Below are 24,771 nucleotides of genomic sequence, written 5' to 3'. Positions count from 1 at the left end.
TATGCATCAACACAAAGACAAGCGCGCATGATAAGAGGAGGAGGAGATGATGAAGGAAAGTAATTTGCTACAATACCTTTCTGTGTCTGTCCCTCTTCCATGTTCTCTTCCATTGTGGATCAAAGCGCGGATTATAGAAGTGGATGAAACGTAACAATGCCTATACGGTCAAGTGGATGAGCGTCTGTGCGCGCGTTGGAGAGATTGAGCGCGTGTGTGTGAAAGAGCGCGAGCGGGCGTGAGTGTGTGTTCGTGCGTGAGGTGGCTCCGCTGCTCCTCTTCTCCTCTTCTCGACCGCAGATATCAGTCAACGCGATCTTCAGCTGTCGGTTTATCTGTCTCTCAAACACTGTCCATTGCAAAAGAAATCAGGCGCGTTTTCAAATATTCGTTGACTTCACAAATAGGCGCGTCGCGCGTGGTAATTATCTCTAAGATGTTTGTTTTTTTTAACGAGAGATTTGAGACACTTTGATCCTTGCAATGCAGGTGTTTTAAACAACTGAGCTCTTTTCTAGCGCCGATGTAAAATGCACCGCATTGAAAACAACTCCCCGCACTAACAGATGGATGGGTGTATCCTAGTAACCAGCAGGGCCCCCCTCCCTTTATCATGAAGACTCCAACATACAGTACACACACACACACTCCACACCGTGGTCCCTGTGCCATCCTGTGGACAGTAATGCGTGTTTTGCGTTGACAGATACATTTAATCTCTCCTAAAATTAGATTAGTAAATTGGTGGGCTCAAACAAGGAAAACAAGGTTTTTGAACCCCAAAGAAAGCTATTTATTATACTGGATGTCATACATGAAAATGCCCTTTATTACTATTATATTAAAAAGCATAATTAATTGCAGCAGCATTAATCAGTTAGTATTACTAGCTTGATCTTGACATAAATGCACGATTTGTTAGACAAACTTGTTTGTCTTTAGAAAAGTGCTTAATCCACAATAATTCCATAATACATAAACTTTTTGGTTTTCCTCATTACTACTCAAGAATCAGTCATTTGGGTGAAATGCAGACCAATTCCACTTGTCTGATAAAAAGAAAATTAATATAGCAATACTTTGAAGTATGGCCTGCACATGCAGACCTGGGAGAATGAATGAATGAACAGACACAGAGAGTTGGAGCTCTACCAAAGCATTCTTAACCTTATTCAGGAAGATAGGTTATATTTATACAAACAACATCAGGCCGTATGTTTCGGACATCATCAAAGTATTCATTATACGTTACATTATATAAATAGGAAAGAAATATCATTGCTGATTACAAGGTGTAAGTAATAAGTGTGCATATGTACTTGTCTAGCTGTCTGGTTTCAGTTCCTCACCAATGCAGTACAGTGTGTATGCACTGTAAAAAAGAATTCCGTAAAAATTACGGAAAAAAAATGGCAGCTGTAGTTGCCAGAATGTTACCGTAAAAAATAAGGTAGCAACATTTTAGGTTTTACGGTTTAAACTTAAATTTACAGGTAAATACCGTAATTTCATTAACTGATATAATGTTAATATACCAACCTATTGAAGTACTGAAATCGGTTTTGTACCTTTGAAATACACTGATAACCACCAAATGCAGGTGATGAGAAAGTCACATGATGAACCAAAGCCCATCACAAGCAGCTTTTAAATAATAACATATATAGAAGGTGCACGGTGTCATTCACACAGACACTAACATGGTGAGACTCATTAAACTGAAATATGCAATAAACATTAATTTAACAACATTAGATGTAACTTACAACTCTAATATACATAATTGATAAGAAAAATTAAGAAACCTAGTTATTTCAAAGAAAAAACGAATTCAAACAAAATTTGAAATGCAACGCAGGGAATTCTGGGAACATCAATTTACAGTTTTTCCCTGTAAATTGTACATTCTTTTTCACTTCCAAGAACGGTATTTCACCATAAAATTGTCTGAAATGTCTATTACAGTTTTTCACCGTATGTATTAGGGGAACTTACTGTTAACCATTTAACAGGTTTTTACTGTAGCGTTTTCACAGTTTTTTACTGTTAAAATCAAGGTCATTTTTTCAGTGTGTGTAAAAGAGTAGAAAGTAGGCCTACATTAAAGGGATAGTTCACCAAAAAATGAAAATTGTGTCATCATTTACTCACCCTCAAGTAGTTCCAAACCTGTATGAATGTCTTTGTTCTGCCGAACACAAAGGAAGATATTTTGAAGAAAGTTTGTAACCAGGCTGTTTTGGGGCACCATTGACTTCCATAGTAGGAAAAAAAATACTATGGAAGTCAATGGTGCCCCAGAACTGCTCTGTTTCCCACATTCTTCAGAATATCTTCCTTTGTGTTCGGCAGAACAAAGACATTCATACAGGTTTGGAACTACTTGAGGGTGAGTAAATGATGACAGAATTTTCATTTTTGGGTGAACTATCCCTTTAAGTATGTCTGTCTGAGAGATAAAAGGACAGAGAGTGAAGCCTTGAAATAATATTATTTAACAATACAAATTTATTCACAGTAGCAAATGCATGTTATGTTAATTGCAATGCTGAAATATTTTATATTAATAGTGTTAATATGCAGTGTTGTGACTATAGTGCCACAGCAGTGTGCTTTCTTTGTAAAGGTTCCTGTCACCTCCAGCTGTTCTGATCAGTGTCAATGACACTCTCACTAGCAGCTTGAAAAATTAACATTTGTTGTCACAATGCTGCCAACAGACTTGAGAACCTAGCAACATAAAGAGCCCTGAAATGGCAAAAGAACAACTGAGCAATCCATAAGGGAAAAAATGGCAATGTCAAGCAATGAATGTTTAACTATGCTATTTATGTATTTATAGACTCAAATATTGCCTTCACCCTTTCCATTTTAAGTCATCAAACTGTATAATGTGAGATAATAAATGTATATGGTCACTTCTTTACATAAAGATAAGCTGCTTTATTTTTAATTTCCCATAAATCATTTCAAGCAGCAATGAATTTTAAGCCCAGAACTCTCAGAACCTCCTCTTGAGAATGTGCATGTTAATGTGTGTGCATGTTTCTAGAGCACTTGTTGCCGAGTTATATTGCTGAGTTAGACATAAATGTGTGCATTGCTTCTCTTATAGTTCACTTAATCACTATTACACAGTACTTCCACTTTACCTCACAACCTGCCATTTGGTTTCTGATTGGCTGAGATGCTCACAGGGGATGAGTCATCCGTTACAACCTCACAGCAACTCATATTTCTGTAAGAATGTGCCTGCAATGCTCTAGATGTGGTAACTGTTTGTGAATTGAATTTTGAATGCTATATACCACTATTTATAAGAATTAATTTCTTTGATGCATGCAAAGAAAATTATTCTTATTAATTTTAATGAAATGTATATATTTTGATTAATACACAGCACATATATAGCTCGTCAAAAATGGATGCTAGGCAAGTCATTAACATGGACTGTGGTACATGCTGCCAGCTGGCTTGCGTTTTAAGAAGATTAGCTGGAATGCCTTGTTATGTTATCATAAAATTATTTCTCCAAACTGCAGTCAGTGCTGAGAATCAAATAGATGTGCTGTGTGTGGACTTCTCTGAAGTTAATTGGGTTTTCCTTTTCTGTCAAAGTTCAATAAAGTGATTCATTATTGTCAATTACAACACTGGCCTGCAAACACAACAGTTGTTTTAATTCCAGTTCTCCATTTAATCAAAATCAGGCCTAAGAAATCTGCAACAATTAGATTTATTTAACAAAAAGGGCATTTAATACATGTCATGTATGTATTTGTTAAGGTGTAGAAATTACAGATAATGCTTTACCACATCTGCAGTTAGTGAATTGATTACATCTGACTATAACATAGAGATTGATTTTCTACAGGAAGATCACTGATGTACTGCACTGCTGTCACCTGCCATCAGTCTAAATGTCATTGCATCTGCATATACAGTACAAAGTGTCTTCTAATTGCATCCCAGACACCTTTGCAATTTCCATATTTTGGTTAATGCATTTAGTTTACATGTTTGCACTCAAAGATGTCCCATACACTACTAGCCAAAATTTGTTTAATGTTTTTGAAAGTCTATTATGCTCACCAAGGCTGCATTTATTTGATCAAAAATAGAATAAAAACAGTAATAATGTAAAATATTATTACAATTTCAATTTACAAGATTCTTTAGAAATCATTCTAATGTGCTCATTCAAGAAACATTTCTTTTTGTTATCAATGTTGAAAACAGTAATTCGGTCTCCCAGGCCCCGTTTACACTAGTACATTTTCGTTTTAAAAGGGCTTTTAACTTTTGCTACAGTTCCGCCTATCGTTTACACTACTCCGTCGTTTTCAAGGTCAAAAACAGAGACTTTTGAAAATGCTGCAGACCCCGTTTTAGTTTGAAAACTCTGGGGGTTGCGTTTCAGTGTAAACGGACCAAAATGGAGACTTTTGAAAACGATGGCGCGGCTGATGACCATGTAAAAAGTAACATCATGCTCATTGTTGTACCCATAGATATGTATGGGTAAATTTCCCATTTGACCGCTCCAAGCACACAGACGCGTCCGCCATCTAAATAATAGGGAATCTACCTATACATATCTATGGTTGTACCTGCATGAATGGCCACGTGACATGCGTTTTCGGTTGTGTAGTGTAGACGGAGATCGTTTCCGAAACGCAGTGAAAACGCCGGTGTAGACGAGGATCATTTTCGTTTAAAACACTGTTTTAAAACGAAAATGTAAGTGTAAACTGGGCCCCAGTTCCTAAATATAGTTCCTAAATATAGTCCTGGTATAGTTTGTTTTTGTTTAAAAGCTCCCCCATCCCTGCAAAGGATCGCAACATTTTAAGCCCTGTTCACACCAAGAGTGATAACTATAAAGATAACTATAAAGATAACGATATTAGCGTCCACACCAGAGAACGATATCGTCTGTTTATTCTAAGCGCACTCGCGTCTACCGCTTTAAATTCTCGAGCTCGTTATAACAGGATGGATTCTGATTGGCTGTCAATGTTTGTATCGTTCATCAGCTGGAAAAAAATCGTACTGAAAGTGATTCCAACGATATCGTGTCTCTGTGCCTTTATCGTTCTAGTTGTGGTGTGGACTCTGCTATTCTTTAATATTGAGAACGATTTTTAGAACTATATCTTTATAGTTATCTTTATAGTTATCATGCTTGGTGTGAACGGGCCTTTAGACAGCAACTGGGTTCTTGGTCAAAGACTATAGAATATCCAAGACATGTCACTCGTATAGTTTTGAATGGGGAAAAATGCAATGCTCAATAAGGCCGCTCAATCGCAGGAAGCCCCGCCTTCTGAATGAAAGAGCCAATCCCTAATCGGTAAAGTCAGCACGTCACTGCAGCTACCGTTAGAAGTCCCGGTTGCTATAGAAACAGTCAGCGTTCTGAGACGTGCGCTTAGGACTGCGCATGCGCACTGGCTGATTTAGCCTGAAAAATAAGCTTTTTATAACGCTATTTGAGCAAAATAAACAACATTTATGATACAGTTGTTGTCAGATTTCTTTGGTGATTTCAAATATGAAATTTAATCGTAAGCTTAGTGAACAGTTTTGGAGAATTTGATGTTTCCCCATTCAAAGAGATAGGAGCTGCACTTGCATGCCAGAGAGGTATTTCAAAGATGGCCGCCGAGTGACATGACTTGTCTTAAAGAGACTTTGCTTCTTGGTCACCTCCATGACCAAGACCTTGCTGATTTGAATCAATACAAAATTGAGCATCCAGCAAACTGTGGGAGCTGTCTTGGGGTTTTCAAACTTCCAACATATGACATTTGTAGAAGCCATTTTTTTCTCTCCTCGAAACCTTCATTTCATGGCTTATATAGACAGCCTTTTAAACCAGATAAATGTCATAGGTGGCATATAAGCGACGATATGCATCAAAGGCCAACTGATGTAGAGAAAAGAACCAAAACCAAACAGAACTATAACTTCTTATGAGTGCAAATATTAGAACCAGTTTATGTTTAATATTACGTTATTGTATTTGAACAATAACATTAATTACATGCTGATTAAATCAAATAAATCACATCTCAACATTTTTTCCAAGTTACATTTCATTATTATGGCAGACGAGTATCGCTGAAAGGAGTGGCTTCTGGAGCATTTTTAATGCTATGCATATTCAAATTACAGTGTCCACAGTGTACTTCAACAGCAATTTTCATACCACTTTTACAATACAGCATCTGTTTCTGCCAAACTGTCACAACAGAGTTGGTTGAATGTGATGTAAATAATTTTCACACCCCATCTTTATCTGATCGCTCACTATAAGTGCAGAGCGAAGAGGATGGAATGTTAAGCCCCATAGGGTCTTGCTGCCAGGGCCAGCATCCAATCAGAATGCCTCGAGCAGCAAGGAAGTGACAGAATTGGGCCTGCACATTTATTACAGAGCTGAGAGCAGACATCCAGTCCAAGATATGGAGAAACGGGACTATGATTTCCTATTGCCTGGTCTTTTGTGAGACAACATTCTGGTAAGGGGTCATGGTTGTAGCAAATCAGCTCAAAAGGGAAATGTTTATAAATAATTACAATTAATTACAATTATTTATATCGGCTGACAGTAATAACTGTAGCAGAATTAAATTGCCATCAACTGATCTGTTCGTCCAGCGAACATTCAGTGTAAGTTCATTTCAACTCTAAGAAAGGATATTTCCGTGGCCACAGAAAATACTTTCCTATTAATGCATTAGAGCATGTAGCGAGGGTCAAAATCGTAAAGAGACATTTATTTGCAAGGCAGAAGCAGAAACTCAAGTAATGTGCGCACACAACTTTTATTAACTAAACGCTAACACACATAACTAATCTAAACAAACAAATGAATAAACATACATTCACGCGTACATGCATAGGGGAGCTAAAGTGGATGAATGAATCCATTAGAGAAACCAAAAAATTCAGTTATGGAAAGAGTCAGTTAAACGCCTAAGTAAAACCATCAGCGCCGTTTATAACGGGGTCTATAGCTTATACTAAACCTCTGTTTAGTTTAGTTAAATGTACGATACTTGCACTTCCTTGATGGTTTCAAGGTTTTGGACTCGCGATCACGTTCTTCCGGGTTGGAGAGTGATGAATTCCAAAAGATGTTATTCTGGCTCGGTGGTGATTGGGAGTTCCTTCCCAGGTAGAAAGGGAAAAAGAACTAAGAAAGAGATCCGCTGAGGTCTGAGGACCTTTGGTTGAATGGAAAGTCAAGGCTGCAAGGCCTGGCACAAAGACTTAAGGGTCCAGAGGAGTTCTAGCTCACATCCTCATCTTCTCAGAATCTAAAAGAACCGCAGACTGGAGGCGTCACTGATGTGAGAGCTTTATCTGCTATAGAGGTCACACCTCTGGGGTGTCAAAGAGCCAATGGTGTCTTGAACTTTTGGAGGGAAAGTTTTACGACTCTTTGTCTCTGAACATGGTAATTTGCATAGGTAATTCGCCTTGGTTAATGCACAAACTACTAAAGATTCTTAGGACACTAATATGTTGCATAGGTATCAACATGTAATATTCACTCTCAATTAGATCATCCGAAGACGAATTGATAAGAGACCAAACATGGTATGAGTGAGGTGATCTTAACTAGTGATCTATCGTAAGCATGCATAAGACAGTATACAATACACAAGAACTTATGCCATGGTCTGTCTGAATACTGGATTCTGATTGGCTGGCAGGTGTTGATTAAATTCGTTGAACCGCACAGGTAGTTCCAGGTCAGTTTAATCACGTTCTATAGCTGTGTCTGAAATCGCTCACTCGTTCACTCATTCACTAATCCCTATATAGTGTATGGCAGTTGAGTGCACTATATCAAAAGGAGTGAATGAAATGAAGTGAACAGATTCGGACAGTGACGTGTACACTGCGCGTGAGACTTGGCTGTTGCAAAAACATCTTATGTAGCCTACTTTTATATTTTAGAAAATAGTATTAATAGCAATAACACTTAAAATGACTTTATATTGTATCAGCTTTGTGGTTTCATTGATGGTATATTATTAATTTGTTTTGTAATGCTTATAGCCTATGTTCATAATCATTAAATACTATTATAATACTGTCAACAAAAGTAAACTCACATTAACACATGCTCATAATTTTATGTATTTATTGTTTGGAGTATCTTGAAACTCTCTCGAGCAGCGTTTTGGCATGGCCGTAGAGCGCCCTCAGGCGACAGTTAATTTGACATCAGAATGAATACGCCACCAACGAACATTTTAAATATCCACCAAATTATCATCATTTTTGTAAATTAAACGGCATCTCTCATTCAAAACTCGCTCGCTCCCGCTCTCTCTTCCAGCTCGTCGGTTCTCCGCATTGGATTGTGGGAAATAGTGCTTCAGCGAGTGTACATCGGTTGTACACTCGAAATCAGAATGCATTGTGGGTAAAAAGTAGTGAACGAATGTAGGGAATGAAGTCGTTCACTCAGAATTCAGACAGCACTACAAAATGGCTGACACCCGATATAGTGCACTATATAGTGGATAGGAAGCGGTTTCGGACACAGCTTATATTAATGCACTTCCTATAAACATTGGTAACCATAGTAACACACAGTTACAGTTGAATAGTAATACAGATGAAAATAACCCTAATTTTTATCGTTCCGGTCAAATATTGCAGCGCAAATATTATTAACATCTTTAATATGTGAATGCTGGCAAATGACCATGGCATAAACGGGATAATCAACGGCTATCTGTGCATTAAACGATTTGAATGCACTTCGCGGCGGTAACCACCCGACGCGTTGTGCATTCAAATCGTTTAATGCACAGCTAGCCGTTGATTATCCCTTACATATACAAGAACAGTAATAATATACAATGACCTGAAGATATGTGTGTTCATTCAAAGAAAGGTTTTTCTATTAATTAATTAGAGAAGAGTATATAGGAAAAAGGTAGTGAGAGTTGCTCTGCCTGCATTCCTTTGAGCAATAAAACTAGTTTTATCTGATGAGTTGCCATGGAACCAGAGGCCTGTTCTGCCTTTCTTAGGTGTTAGATGCATTTCCGGGGAAGGGTCCACAGACCCTCATAGTTGGCCCTTTGGTTGGTTGAGGGGGCATAAGAGATTATTTGTTAAATATAATAAATAGTTTTGTGTCTGATCGGTCCAAACGCTACATGGTTCAATTAAAAAAATAACACAGGATTGCTGATTAAGAGCTGAGCCAATAGGTACTTAACTGATTGAGTAACTGCTCAAAAGAAAACATTTACATCTCTAAATGCTTTGTAATCATTGCTTGAATGATTATAGATAAAAAATTGATGAATTGACCTGCTTCCATAGTTTAAATATAAATATATTGTTGTTCCTCTACGTTGTGGTGTGAGTCAAGAGCTGTCAGCTTTGTGCCTCCATCCTGCTGCTGCAGCCTGGTAATGAACAAAATTAATCAAACCAAACCTCAAAGAAAGAATTCTCTATTATGTTGCCTGTTTCACTTATAGCAAATAAAATCACTGCTTTCTGTGAAATAAAAACAAAAAAAAGTAATTGCAATTATTCACAATTCTGACATTTTTTACTCGCAATTGTGAGATTATATAGTATCTCACAATATGAATTTTCAGAATTGCAAATTTATATCTTGCGATTCTGCCTTTTTCCCAGAATTGCAAGAAACAAGGTATAAACTCAGAAGGTCAGACTTGTGAGATAAAAAAGGAGAAACATCAAAAGTAAAATATCAAAACAATAAACTAATTTGTAATTTATATATTTTTAATATTATAAAATAACAATACCTTTTTTAAGGGGTGAAATGTGACCTGGAAATACTTTCATGAAATTGCATTCATGTATGATTCCAACCAAACAAACTGCACAATCCAATTCATTAGTCTCACTACACACTGTGTAGAAAGTCTGCAATTACTCTCATTTGGCAACACAAATCAAATTTGACCATACCTCAATCAATTATCCCAGTGTGCATAATAATCTTTAATGACATATTTCTGCTGTGATTGATTTTTGGATTGAGTGGAAGCACGAGAAAGAGAGAGAGAGGAGAGGAGGATCATGTTAGACACTAATCGGTTTTAATATGCCGAAGATTCCCTAATGAATTCATTTGTTGATTACATTCAGAAAGACTAAGAATAGGCTGCAATGAAGGAAGGATGATTCAAAACATTTCAAAGTAATGGACTCTAATCTTGTCTTCATATTTAAAAATACATATTTGGTATTTCTATTTCTATACACAGTATGTATAAATATGTACACACACAGATGGTGCCCAAAACTCATCCCCAGTTCACTCTCTCTCCTGTGTTTTTCAACCATTCCATTTCTATTGCGACATCCAAGGATCCCCTTGATACTTAAAATAGCATGCAGAAAACAGGATTGAATACTCATTCATACCCCCCATATTCTTTCATCTCACTCTATGAAATACCTTCACTACACTACATCTCATTTCAGAGGTGCAGATGCCAACTGGCTTTATACAAACAGCAGTTCATTAAATTGTATGGTGGGAGGAGCCATAAAAACTGCATGCGTGTCACGATGTTGATCTTGTTCCCAACACAATGGCCTAGAGGAGAGCACTAAATGGATTTTTAATGCTACAATAAATGTGTCGATCATTCATACAAACTGCCGTCTATTGATTTTCCCCTGGATGAGCTCATAGATACACCGGTAATTATTTAATGTTATGCCTATGCTCTTTAGTGCACATAAAAGACGTTTATCTGATTGAAACTAGTTATATGATTCTCTGAACAACTGATCATCACAGATTCTGCATTTGGCTAATTGTGACTCTAAAGATGGTTAACTCTCTTTGAATGCCTGAGAATTGAGGACAATGGAATGAATGACGTACATGTGGTGTCATATATTCACATGGACTGAAAGAAGCATTGATGACCTATTTTAGCATACTATAGACAAATCGCTTAAGCCACGTACTTGCTTTAAACGAGCTCTCTTGAGGACTGTATTCACCACATGGCATTCCCATTATGCTGTTTTACAATGATGGATATGTACTCTCCCATCACAGACACAAACACATATAAGTTAAACATCAAATTCTAGTAAAATGTATGATTTTTAGAAAAAAGTAAGCATGAAGGTCCACCATAAGCCTAACCAACAGTGGAGTGTACAAATGAAATCATATGAATACATACAAATTAGCCACCAATTCAGCAAATGTAAAATAGCGCAAATTGCAATTCTGTAACCCAGCATATCAAGGAGGTCTTAATGTTGCTCATCCAGCTGTAACAATGTCCATAATAATTTCACTACTAATGGCCCAGTCTATGTCTGTCTTGATAATAATAAAGCCAAATGAGGTAGGTTATTTTGGCAGAGGTTAATAAGAGACTAACTGTATTTGAAACACTGTTTCCATGCAGGAAAGATAGAACACACACATATAAATATAATGTCTTGTAAATGGAGGGTTTTTGTGGTTATGTTTATGTACAAAATCTCTGCCTGTGTGAGAATGAACATACTGCAGTCAGATGTCACAGTAAAACACTTCATGTCCAAGTGATATCGCCTATAACAATTCATGATGCTCTAGGAAAGTCTACAGTTAATAAAGTGAAAGTAAATTAAGTCTTGAGTAATTATGATTGAGATTTTGACCTTAGGCAAGAGGGAACGAGACCTCATAACTGTCACCTGAGTTATGAATAATTTAGTCGCTATTTTAACAAACTATAAAAATCACCTGAGAGCTTCTTCCACTAAGCGACCTGACCTGAATACTGGATGGACAGAAGTACATGTGCTTGTATAAAGTAAACGATTACATTATGATCAATTTAAAAAATTTGATTTAAGATTTAAGATCTGAAAATTATTACAATTGTACACTGAGAAATTACAGATAATCTGTTGGAATATCTAAATATTTGGTCTCCTGCAGGAAACACACCTCTAGTAAAGTTAATGATGACTTTATTACTACTTTAATATGCGTATACACCTCATTAGTAGATCTGCCTATGGTCATACTTGTTCTCTGGATGCTGCTCATCTCAGATGGGACTGACAGTCTAATTTCTGGTTGACAGCTGTTTTTAGCCTAGTTTAATCATTATGAACAAATACATTAAACATGACAAACAGACAGCTGTGAACTGAGATAAACTGTATCATCATGCCATCTGTGAAACCACAAAGCTCCAAATCCCATTCACTCCTCTCCCACATAGTGAATATATTGGAGTCCACTATGTGAATAGGACTAGTACATTTCAAATGCAGCCCTTGTCCACAGCATGTCACATAATCAGCTGGCTTTGAACACTATAAATTAGCTTTAGCGTATCACTTGCTGATCACTTGCTCCAGTTTTAGCCTGTAACCATGGCAACAGACTGCTTCACAGATCTGCACTTTCTAGAGAGAGAGAGACTGAGAAAAAGAGGAAATGCATACAAACAAGCCAAGGATCTGATTCCACCTCACAACCTTATTGCGCTGCCATTGCAGATAAAAAATTATTATCATCCTATAATGATAAAAATCCACCCAGTGTTTTTTTTTTTAAATCCCTATTTTAAAATCCCCTTTCTCAAATCAGGCTGTTCTGAGATTCCTGTCAGAATGACGTAGTTCTGTACAGGCCCCTCCCACGATAGTTGATTGACAACTTGACAAGGCCGTCTTACTTTAGACCCGCCCTGAGTGAGCTGAGAGCTGTCTGCCATTGTGTCGACTCCGGTGCAGGGGAAGACAAGAATGTCTCCAATTAAGCGACTGTTTTGGCGTTTTGTTGTTGAATGTAATAATGAACATAGCAGTCGTCATTTACTCCCGACATCTGAGCCGCTGAAGACGCAGAAGATTAACGTTAATTTTTAAGGGAATGCTCCGATTCTTGATCTGCCTAAATGCATCTATGTTCACGCGAATCATTCGTGATCCAGCTTCATCTACAGAAGAAGCGAGTATAAGGTTTTTTTTTAATGAATCTTTGCAAATCGCCTTTCCTAATAATGTGTTAGTTAGCCTGTTTTGCGGCTGAAGTTTACAGTCTGCTCGTCACCTCACGGAAGAGAGGGGCGGGGTCAACAGACCTGATTTTGACAGGGTAAAAAAGGTGTTTTTTACACTACCATTGAGAAATTGTAACCAAAGTATGCTATAGACTTTTCATTAAGACCCTAAAGAATCATATCAACTTGTGTAAAATGGGCATCCGATGACTCCTTTAAGGCTGTACCATGCATGGATTGCATACCATGGCAGGACAGCATCAACCAGCAGAGACTCTGCTATGTCATTTATACAAAGATTTGTGCTATTAAGCCAGACAACTTTACATTGTTTACACTTGAGAGCACAAAAAGAACAGTAATGCAAAACGCACATATCCAAAACAAGTCAAGATGAACTTGTTATTAATCTATTTTATTAGGCACAACATGAAGCGAAGTTTAGTTGTTTAGCAACAATGCAACTTGCCACATTAATCCAATGAATATCAAAGGTGTGCATTAACTAGCTATTTTACAATGACTTTGAACATGGCTCATTCAATCAGAAGTTAGAGACTTAAACTATTTTACAATATTGGTGTTAATGTTTGAAGTGTCGACATATGGAGCTGTTTGTGTTGCACGTAGATCAGAACTATATTTGCGAAGCTGTATATACCATGACTTTGTTATAAAATTACTCATACCATGATATCATACCATGAAGATTTTGTTCATACTACCCACTCCCAGGTGGGCTGTAAAGAGCAGAAATAGGAATGGGTCAACAAAAGGATGCTACCCCTCATCTCTCTCTCTCTCATTTATCTTGTTTGACCATATCAGCTAGTAATCTGAAAATGGTAGTAAATTTGTTCCTGGTGTTTACTATATATGTTGTTATCTACAGCTGACACTACACCGATCAGAGTGATGTTGGTGTAAATCACGCATGTATACTGTCATAATGAAATCATAAATTATGACCTCTCTCAGTCAAAAGGCTACAATGCTCCACCTGCAGCAAGAAAATACACTTTTATTAGCAACAGTTATAAATTGTTCCAAGAAAAAACGGATATAGCTGAATGTTTAGATAAAAACATTTTTCATAGTGTACAGGTGCATCTCAAAAAATTAGAACATCTTGAAAAAGTTCTTTTTTGTTGTTGTAACATTTCAAAAAGTGAAACTTTCATATATTAGATTCATTACATGTAAAGCAAAATATTTCAAAAGTTTTTTTGTTTTAATTTTTATGATTAGAGCTTACAGCTCATGAAACTCAAAAATACTGTATCTTAAAATATTAGAATATTTCCTAAGATCAGTCAAAAAAAGGATTTGCAAAACAGAAAAGCTCAAGTTCTTTAAAGTATGTTCATTTATGCACTCAATACTTGGTCGGGGCTCCTTTAGGACAAACTCCAGCATCAGTGAGGTGTGGCATGGAAGCGATCAGCCTGTGGCACTGCTGAGGCGCTATTGAGCCTTCAGCTTGTCTGGATTGCTGGATCGACTGTTTCTCATCTTTCTCTTGAAAATATCCCATAGATTCCATATGGGGTTCAGGTCAGACATGTTAGCTGGCCAATCAAGTACAGTAATATCATGGTCAGCAAACCACTTGGAAGTGGTTTTGGCACTGTGGCCAGGTGCTAAAGTCCTGCTGGAAAAGGAAATCAGCATCTCCAAAAAGCTCCATCTGCTGGATGGAAGTATGAAGTGCTCCAAAATCTCCTGGTAGACGGCTGCATTGACTTTGGACTTGATAAAACACAATGGACCAACACCAGCAGACGTCACGGCACCCCAAATCATCACTGACTTCAGAGACTTCACACTGGACTTCAAGCAGCTTGGATTCTGTGCCTCTCCAGTCTTCCTCCAGACCTAGATTTCCAAATTAAATTCAAAATGTACTGTTATCTGAAAAGAGGACTTAGACCACTGAACAACAGTCTAGTCCTTTTTCTCCTTAGCCCAGGTAATATGATTCTGGTGTTGTTTCTGTTTCAGAAGTAGCTTGGTAGCCTGTTTCCTGAAGATGTCTGAGTGTCGTGACTTTTGATGCACTGACTCCAGACTCCTTGTGAAGCTCTCCCAAATGTTTGAATCAGCTTTGCTTGACAGTATTCTCAAGTAATGGTCTCATTGCGGTCATCCCTGTTGCTTGTGCACCTTTTCCTACCCATTTTCTTCCTTCCAGTCAACTTTGCATTTAATATGTTTTGTTACAGCACTCTGTGAACAGCCACCCCTTTCAGTAATGACCTTCTGTGACTTACCCTCATTGTGGAGGGTGTCAATGATTGTCTTTTGGATCATTGCCAAGTCAGCAGTCTTCCCCATTATTGTGGTTTCAAAGAACAACAGATATCTGGAATGTATACTGTAGGGATGGTCATTTAATGAAACTCAAATGTAAATATTCTAATATTTTGAGATACTGGATTTTTGACTTTCATGAGTTGTAAGCTCTAATCATCAAAAAAAAAACTTTTGAAATGCTTTACTTTACATGTAATGAATCTAGAATATATGCAATTTTCACTTTTTTAAATAAGTGACAAAAAAAAATAACTTTTTCACGATATTCAAATTTTTTGAGATGCACCTGTACAAATGAAAAGGATTCTTACAGAGCACAAATGTTCGTTACAGCACATCTGATTCCCAGTGCATCAATATTTTTCAACCACATTGTGCTAAGATATTTCTGATATTTCAGATGTAATTATGACAATATTACAATGCTGGTATTTAAACTTTTTTTTAAACCTTTCAAACTTTTTGAACTTAAAGTTTTTAAACTTTTATTTATATAATAATATTTTAAATTAAACAAGATTCATTTTTCCAGAAGTTATGTTTTGTTCCAGAACTGTACACACAAAAAAAGGTTCTTCAGCGGTTCTTTGGGGTGGTTGAGGTGCACGACTGCAGTACAAAGAACCTGTTAAGCCCCTGTATAGTTCTTAAAAGATTATGTAACTCTCTCTTTGTCTCTTAGATCAGTTGGGGAAAGGATTAAAAAAAAAAAATACATTAAAATACTTCTAAATACACTAAAATACGTATTTCCTGAAGATAACATGGTTCTCAAACTTTTTGGCCCCCAAGGCCCCCACAAGACTTTTTGACCTCAGAAAAGTGTAAAAGTGATTCAACCAAACATATGAGATTGGAGCAACATATCTAAAATCTAAGAATGGGGTTCCTCTTATGGTTCTACATAGTACCATTCGACAAAAGTGCTGTACGGCGCTTTTAAAGATAGGTGCTATATAGCACTTAAAGTGGTTCCCTTATGTCTGTTTGGTCTTTGGATCAGATCGCAACAAGTGACATGAACAGGCACATGTTTTGTTTATCTGTCCTCCTCGTACTTCTTGTAAGATGCCACTCAGGGGGAGTGTTTCCTTTCTAAATTCTGTCAAGCGAATGACATGCATCATGCAAGGAAGTATAAACATTAGAGAGGACAGATAAGAAAAAAAAAAGTGTCTGTGCTTATGAATACCCTCTGCTTTAACATATGCAATAGACTGAACTACAGATTAAGAGACTGCATTAATGTGATAACATTCCATTAAGAGACAAGAAAGAAACATTCTAATGCTGTGTGACACAACTCCCTAGTGCACACAGTGAATGTGAACAGTCACGTATAATGTAAGATTGAAAGTAGTAATCTGACATTTAAAATAAATAAAGACACAGTCTTTTTGTCTGGCAGAAAGAAAGGGCAAAGACTGTAATTCATGGTAACTTGCTGACAAGGCTTGTGAAACAGACAAGGAGTTTGACAGCATGCTACTTATAAACCTAGCTATTGTTCTGAATTCCACCTACACAACTCAAGACAGGAAAGTCTACTAGAGCAAAGAAAGTGTGTGTGTGTGTGAGACAGAGAGAGAGAGAGTCATTCTAAAATTCAAGAATTCAAAACAAAATTTTCACTTCAATGAATAATTCCCTAAAATAATAATTAATAATAATAATAATACTTTTTGGCAATATTTACTAAATCAGCAATTAAGAATCTTTAGAGAAAACACACTATAGGCACCGTAATAGCAGTCCATTTGAACTATGACTGCGTTATATTGCCCTTCTGAAATTATATGACAGTTTTATATGATTGTTACGACTTCCTATTTGGCTGTTGTTGTTGTTGTTGTTGTTGTTATTGTTATTATTAGTGTCTAGGGAATAAGGAAGTCAACACAAAGAATAAATTAATAAAGAAGAATCAAAGATGATGTTTTTAGAATCGGGGAGGCTGTCTGTTACTAAAGGAATTAGATGTGTGGAGTAATGAAAAAAACGGAAACCGAAAATGCTTATCAGAAAAACTTTAGTGAGGAATTATGTCCATCAAAACAAACCCTCGATTACTTTTCATATTTACAGTGACGATGGAAACGTCAAAAAGTAAGGAAGATGATATTTACAAATTATATACAACACTGAAAAGAAAACTTAACAGTGTGTGACGTGACCGGAGCTGAAAGCAAAGAAATAAAACGCATATTAACTCCAACCAATTCAACACTAATCTAAACAAAGAAAAAGAAAACAAAAACAAATCTTCAGCATAAACGCCAATTAACTACGCTCACTAACAAAACATAGATACAAACATTGGCTCCCGCTCCTACCCCTGGTGTTTTTATACAAGCGATATTCTACATGTTGCTTTCTGTAGGTCACGTGATATACTAACCTTGTCTCAACACTATGAGTCAAGAGATAAATCTAGCCATCAACTCTTGAAGAGAGAGTGGGAATCAAATCACAGCACTATCGGGCAGGACAGTCGAGCAAATACAATATGTAGAGAAAAGGGAGCAATCAGAAATAACTCAAGGTAAACTATCAAATCATAATTACAACAGAAACTAGAAAAGGATGGACGGCGTGACAAACAAGCGAGAGCTATCAGCAAAGTAAAAACACGCTCTCCCATCTTGTGTCATTTCCGAGTCCTTATAGTAGACTGAGGGTGCCTGATTGGTTCTGAGATGGGAGTTGTCATCACGTTGACAGGGAAGATCGACCGGGCTGACATCCAATCACAGGATCTAAAAGCGGTAACAGTCAAAACCAAGCAGATAGAAAAAGAAAAACCTCCCACAACATTACGGAACCTAACAATGATGAATAAAAGGAAACTAAAGTTATTCACTGTAAAAAGTGTCCTCCATCACAGATGCATCAAGAATGATGTCAATGTAGTCATATAAAGACTGATTTTATCACCTTTTTGTGTGTGTGTCTGTTTTTGACCTTTCGAAGTTTGACAGACCAATAAGAGGATCAGTAAACAACCACAAATATCAAAAGTAAAAAAGCACAAAGTTATTGCGATTTATTGGATGGGAGGTACACTACGATGTTGCGTTCATTAACTGAAAACAGACCAGATTAATTGATTCTTGGTATTCAAGAATCAATATCGTTTTGTAAAAATGAGAATCGATTAAAATCGAGAAATCAATATTTTTTACCCAGTGCTAATACACACACACACACACACACACACACGTACGTATGTATACATATATATACAATTTTTGAATGAACAGATTCCTTCAATGCAGCATATGAAATACATTATGTAGATTAAGAATAAAATGTATAATATATTGAATGAAAGTTAAAAGCACATAGGACTCAAAAATAACAGACTAAAGAATAACTGTTCATCTGAGGACTGATTCAAACACTTGTCCAAGATGTGAAGCTTTTGTTTCGACATGTGCTATTGTGTTTGTTGCTTAACTGACCCTGAGCGTTGCTACAGTAGCTATTGTACTGAAAGGTCAGGTCGGTTGCGTCACATTGCATGGATTCCACAGGGGATTGAATAGAGCCCTAGTCACAACACAGTGGACTTGGCTACACCCAAAGCACTTAAGATTAGAAATACCAAGAACTAGAAGCTACAGTGGGAAAAAAAAATTATTTGATCCCCTGCTGATTTTGTATGTTTGCCCACTGACAAAGAAATGACAAAGATCAGTTTATAATTTTAATGGTAGGTTTATTTGAACAGTTAGAGACAGAATAACAACAAAAAAATCCAGAAAAACGCATTTCAAAAAAAGTTATAAATTGATTTGCATTTTAATGAGTGCTCCTAATCTCAGTTTGTTACCTGTATAAAAGACACCTGTCCACAGAAGCAATCAATCAATCAGATTCCAAACTTTTCACCACGACCAAGACCAAAGAGCTGTCCAAGGATGTCAGGGACAAGATTGTAGACCAACACAAAGCCGGAATGGGCTACAACACCAAGAGAAGGTGACAGAAGTTGGTACGATTATTCGCAAATGGAAGAAACACAAAATAACTGTCAATCTCCCTCGGTCTGGGGCTCCACGCAAGATCCCACCTCATGGAGGTTCAATGATCATGAGAACGGAGAGGAATCAGCCCAGAACTACAGTCACCAAGAAAACAATTGGTAACACACTACGCCATGAAGGACTGAAACCCTGCAGTCCAAGGTTCCCCTGTTCAAGAAAGCGCATGTGCAGGCCCGTCTGAAGTTTGCCAATGAACATTTGAATGATTCAGAGGAGAACTGGGTGAAAGTGTTCAGATAAGACCAAAATCCAGCTCTTTGGCATCAACTCAACTCGCCGTGTTTGGAGGAGGAGGAATGCTGCCTATATCCCCAAGAACACCATCCCCACCATCAAACATGGAGGTGGAAACATTATGCTTTGGGGTGTTTTTCTGCTAAGGGGACAGGACAACTGCACCACATCAAAGGCACGATGGACGGGGCCATGTACCGTCAGGGCCAGGGCATTGAAAATGGGTCGTGGATGGGTATTCCAGCATGACAATGACCCAAAACACACGGCCAAGGCAACAAAGGAGTGGCTCAAGAAGAAGCACATTAAGGTCCTGGAGAGGCCTAGCCAGTCTCCAGACCTTAATCCCATAGACAATCTGTGGAGGGAGCTGAAGGTTCGAGTTGCCAAACCTCAGCCTCGAAACCTTAATGACTTAGAGAGGATTTGCAAAGAAGAGTGGGACAAAATCCCTCCTGAGATGTGTGCAAACCTGGTGGCCAACTACAAGAAACTTCTGACCTCTGTGATTACCAACAAGGGTTTTGCCACCAAGGACTAAGTCATGTTTTGCGAAGGGGTCAAACACTTATTTCACTCATTAAAATGCAAATCAATTAATAACTTTTCTGAAATGCGTTTTTCAGGAGTTTTTGTTGTTGTTATTCTGTCTCTCACTGTTCAAATAAACCTACCAATAAAATTATAGACTGTTCATATCTTTGTCAGTGGGCAAACGTACAAAATCAGCAGGGGATCAAATAATTTTCTTTCCCCACTGTACATGGAACGATATGATACAATAAAAGGAACAATACAATGGACTAAACTGTGCACCATGGCAAAGAGGTCATCTTCATCTCATTGAAATATGATTTATTATGGCCATAGTCTAAAATCGGTGAGCAGACTAACAAAAATACTACTGAGCAGAAGACCTATGTGCTCCCAGCACAGATGTCTGTATTTCCCATCAGCAGTTGATATTGCTCCAGGGTCTAGTTTCCACTAAAGGCTTTGCATCGCTAGACTTACAGACAGTGGGAATTCACCGCAGGCCATGATATGTCTCCTATTATTTTACTGGTTTAGACACTGACATAGTTGCGTAAGTGTCTAAAGTTCTTAAAATGACTTAAGTTGCCTACATTTCTCCTCAGGGATCAATAAATGTACATCTTTTTATCTAATGTTCTCCTCAGAGGTAATGGTTTTAGAAGACATATGGCTATTAGGACACAATAAAAAGTCAAATTAATTTGCAAGTCTGAGGTACTAACCAGGCTATTTATTAACATTTTAACAAACACATTCCCCAATTTTTCTACTTGTGGTTTGGGATCATGGTGTTTTAATACTGCTCAGGGACACAAAAAATCCAGAGTTTCCTCTTAAACTACCAGTGGGTCGATTTCAAGAGGAAGGTTCTTACCACACTAGAGAAATCACTCACAGCCTCAAGATCCACTGCTGTGATTGCATGAGCCAGCAGATTTGTTTTCTAACAGAATAAATGAAAACGATCTCAGAAGGGGGAATGAAAACAGGGAAATGTGAGGGTGGTTCAAACCTAACTGAACTCTCATCTCTTCTGAGGACTGTTTATTATTCCTTTGGAAATGTTAAACGGCATGTCTCAGAAGAGGATAAAGAAAGGAAAATATGTAGGATACAAGCCAGTTTTTGCAGATTTGGCCAGCTTTGAGGATATATTGTCTGTTTTTGAAATTTTCACTTTGTCATTCCATACAGGAAATGGTGGAAAAAAAGGGAACCATATCCAAAAGTCACTTGCCATATATGGAACAATGGATTTTCCAGGTCTCAAAGCCCGTTCACACCAAGAACAAAAACTATATGACAACTATATTTGGATGATAATGTATGTTTATTGTACACATCTGCAATTACATTCTCACAACACATGCTTTAAAGTCAGACTGATTTTGACTGGCTGTCAATGTTTTATCATTATTCATACCTGAAAAAAGTGCTCTGGAAGGGATTCTAAGGATACTGTTCCTCTGTGCAGTCATTTTTATACAGTAGTTGCTCCTAGAGTTAGATTGATTTTTTTATTTTTTATTTTTTAATGTATGGTTACTGTTTTTGGTGTGAATTGGCCTTCAAAGCAGCAAATAGAATGCTCAAATAGAAATATAGATTGGGACAGCTGAGTTAAATTAAGCACAAAGGAATTTCTGTTCATTTTCAGTGACACTTTGCTCCAATTAACTGGGTCTATTCCATATGAATGTCCACAATAAAGAAAATAAAATAAATAAAATGTTACAAGTTCTTAAAAATGTATTCACGTTGGTTCATATGGTTTTGAAAAAAAATAAAATAAAAAAAACATTTTCAAGAAAGTTTTTAATTTAATGCCTCATAAAATGTTATGTGGTGTAACTAACTATCAAGTAAAAAGACACATTATATTGTCCTAATACACTAAACATATCTTAATTATTTTTAGGGGGAAAAAAGTTTTTAAAATATATTTTTCAAGGTAAAAAGTATTATTTACGATATGAATTATTCATTCATAAATACCATTAAACTTTTGGGATGTCTCTTGACAAACAGTCATGAGGGTCTGCTGGGGTCTTCTATCGATGACATTATTTTCTGTTTTTAATTATGTTGTTGTTTTTTTCCTGCATGCTGTTTGCACCACATAACTTTGATCTGGCGGACAATCACTTTTTCAAATATTGATTAAAAAAAGTAGTGAAGCGGTTTCAACAAATAATACAAGACTATACAATTTTGACAAACTATACGATTTTCATTTCATTCTTTGAGGCTTATTTTCATTGAGAAAAGATGTATTCAAGTCACTGTATGAATTTATGTATTTTTTTAACAATATTATTCCCCCATACTGTCACAGCACTGTTTCAGTGTTTCGCCACAGCAACTGAACAGCTGCGTCATGCAGACGATATACATTCACAACATATGGAGCTAATACTTCATTACAATATGGGCAAAAATACAGACTTGGGTATCTGCTATTTCTTCCTTTTAACAGATACTGGTGTGGCTGTGGCACACATTGCACTTGTACCCTCTCAAAGAGACACATACACACGCCAAAGGCACTGGCTGGCCTTTTAACTGGACATCTGTAGTAGGACATGGCTGCAGCCTAGGAGACAGCATTCCAGTTTTAAATCCCTGAACCCCATAAACCCAAACCCATGTTCTGCTTATTAGACCGACCGACAGCCAGTGAAAGAAGAGCGAGAACGGGGTGGTGGGAGGAGAGGGCGGTCTCACAAAAACAGAGGCGCTTGTCAGGATTATCAAAGGCCCCCACACAAGAGGAGAATGTTTGGAGGCGGCTAACAGAGAGACATAATGTGGCTATTTATCCCTCATGTGACTCCGTGCATATATTAGACAGAATACAGAGGGGACAGACCATCAGCAGGCACCATGAATGAGAGCTTCAACAAAGTCTGTCTTTCTTCAGCACAAACGAGTGTTGTCATTTTTCATATTCTAACTATAACTGGTAAACAGCGCATGGAGTGAGAACCCCAGAACAGCAGTGCCTTTCAGATGCCAGGACCCAGATCTAAAATACACATAATAAGAACAAACTGTTTTGTGCCTAGAAAGAATCCGTTCAATTTGTGCTCTGAAGCAGGTCTAAGGGATTTAAAGAGCTGTGATTGATTCTGTAGCAGGTGGTCAGTAGTGCTGCACATTACGAACAAGGTGCTTTTGATTAGTGAGATAACCATGAACTTCTGCACCTCTTCTTTCAGCTGTTCCATAGCTGATGTGAACATTTCCTGTATTTTAGATGAGTTTTCCTGACAATAATAAGCCTCTTCCTCTGTCATGTTTGCATAGTGTCAGAAGGGGGGAAAATCCAACAGGATGTTGGGACCTCAGGTTTTCCCAGTCACTGGAAAACATCTTGTCATAAAGAGTTGAGAACACTTGTCTGTCAACCATTTGGAAGCAATTTGTAATATGTTGCTTAAAACTCAATGTCTGAATGACATTAAAAGGCACAGTTGGTTCTTATTATCTGCACCAGGTACAATCACTATAATCTGATTATGAGCTTGGGCAACTTACCAGCCTACTTAAATCGGTATCAACAGAGAAAGGCATATTTACTTGTGTACAGTTTTCCAGATACACTGCTTTTGTATTCAACTGCAAACTGAAAGGGAGACAACCCAAATATGATCTCCCTGACAATGCTGCTTTATCTCTGTCCTTTTCTGAAAAGTAATAGTTTGCCTAAAATTAAAATTCTACCATCATCATTTACTTGTTGTTTCAAACCCTCATTTTTCTACTGTGGAGCAAAATAGGAAATGTTAGAACGATAGTCACCATTCACTTTAAATGCACGGAGAAAAGATCCAATAAAAGTGAATGGTGACTGAAGCTGTCATTCTTCCTAACATCATCTTTTGTGAAAGAAAGTCAAACAGGTTTAAACAACATGCTAGTAGGTACGTTATTACAAACACTAGATTGTTTCTGTGAGCTGTCACTTTAATATATTTAAATTTACTTAATAAAAACTCTGAGCTCTTTCTCTCGGTAAGTGTGAACTTGTTGAATCAAAACAGTGGTCGTACTTGCACTTCACACACCTCAGTTCATCTCAGCGACCTTTCAAAGTGGTCTTATCCGCCTCACTTAAAACGACAAAGCAATGACTTACCCATTTTTGAGACTAAGAGCTTGACAACGCTGAAAAAGTCCACAGTTCAAGAGTTTGACACTGAAGAACTCGTAGCGCCGCGCGACCGTCGGTATTTTAATGAGGTGACGTCACAATCACTAACGGGCGGAGAAACTCATCAATGACAAGTTTGATAAATTTCATGAACTTAAAATAAATTTTAGCCTGTAAAAGCTAATTTAAAAAAATAAGTATTATGTGTTATATTTTTTCTGTTTTATAACTGAGATTACTTTGTTTATTGGATCTCTTAAATATATTACTAAATTACAATGGTATAATAATAATAATAATAATTATAATAATGCCGTTTTATTGCTGAATTACACTGAAGAAACAAATAACTAAATAAATACACATATTTGTGTGCATTAATAAAAATGTGCGAGGAGATAATTAACTACAAAAATATTTATTTATTTTTAATTCATTGATT

The 24,771-nt window shown here is 37.1% G+C and overlaps 1 protein-coding gene across 3 annotated transcripts in view; it reads right to left on the bottom strand.

Moving 5' to 3' along the window:
• gpm6ab (glycoprotein M6Ab) overlaps positions 1-24,444 on the bottom strand; it is a 68,954-nt gene extending 44,510 nt beyond the window's left edge. The window contains exon 1 of one of the 3 annotated variants that reach the window (XM_058784989.1): positions 24,315-24,444. In XM_058784989.1, coding sequence (XP_058640972.1) covers positions 24,315-24,318 — 4 coding nt within the window. In that variant the 5' untranslated portion in view covers positions 24,319-24,444. Of the gene's footprint in view, positions 1-76; positions 587-24,314 lie in introns of those variants that run through there. The other 2 variants (XM_058784999.1, XM_058784981.1) reach the window with 2 other exon arrangements.
• Positions 24,445-24,771: the final 327 nt, after the last annotated feature.

This window comes from Onychostoma macrolepis, chromosome 01, assembly GCF_012432095.1.
Source record: "Onychostoma macrolepis isolate SWU-2019 chromosome 01, ASM1243209v1, whole genome shotgun sequence".
Classification (NCBI taxonomy): domain Eukaryota; kingdom Metazoa; phylum Chordata; class Actinopteri; order Cypriniformes; family Cyprinidae; genus Onychostoma; species Onychostoma macrolepis.
The sequence above is the reverse complement of the archived record's forward strand: the minus strand, read 5'-3'. Positions and strand labels throughout refer to the sequence as shown.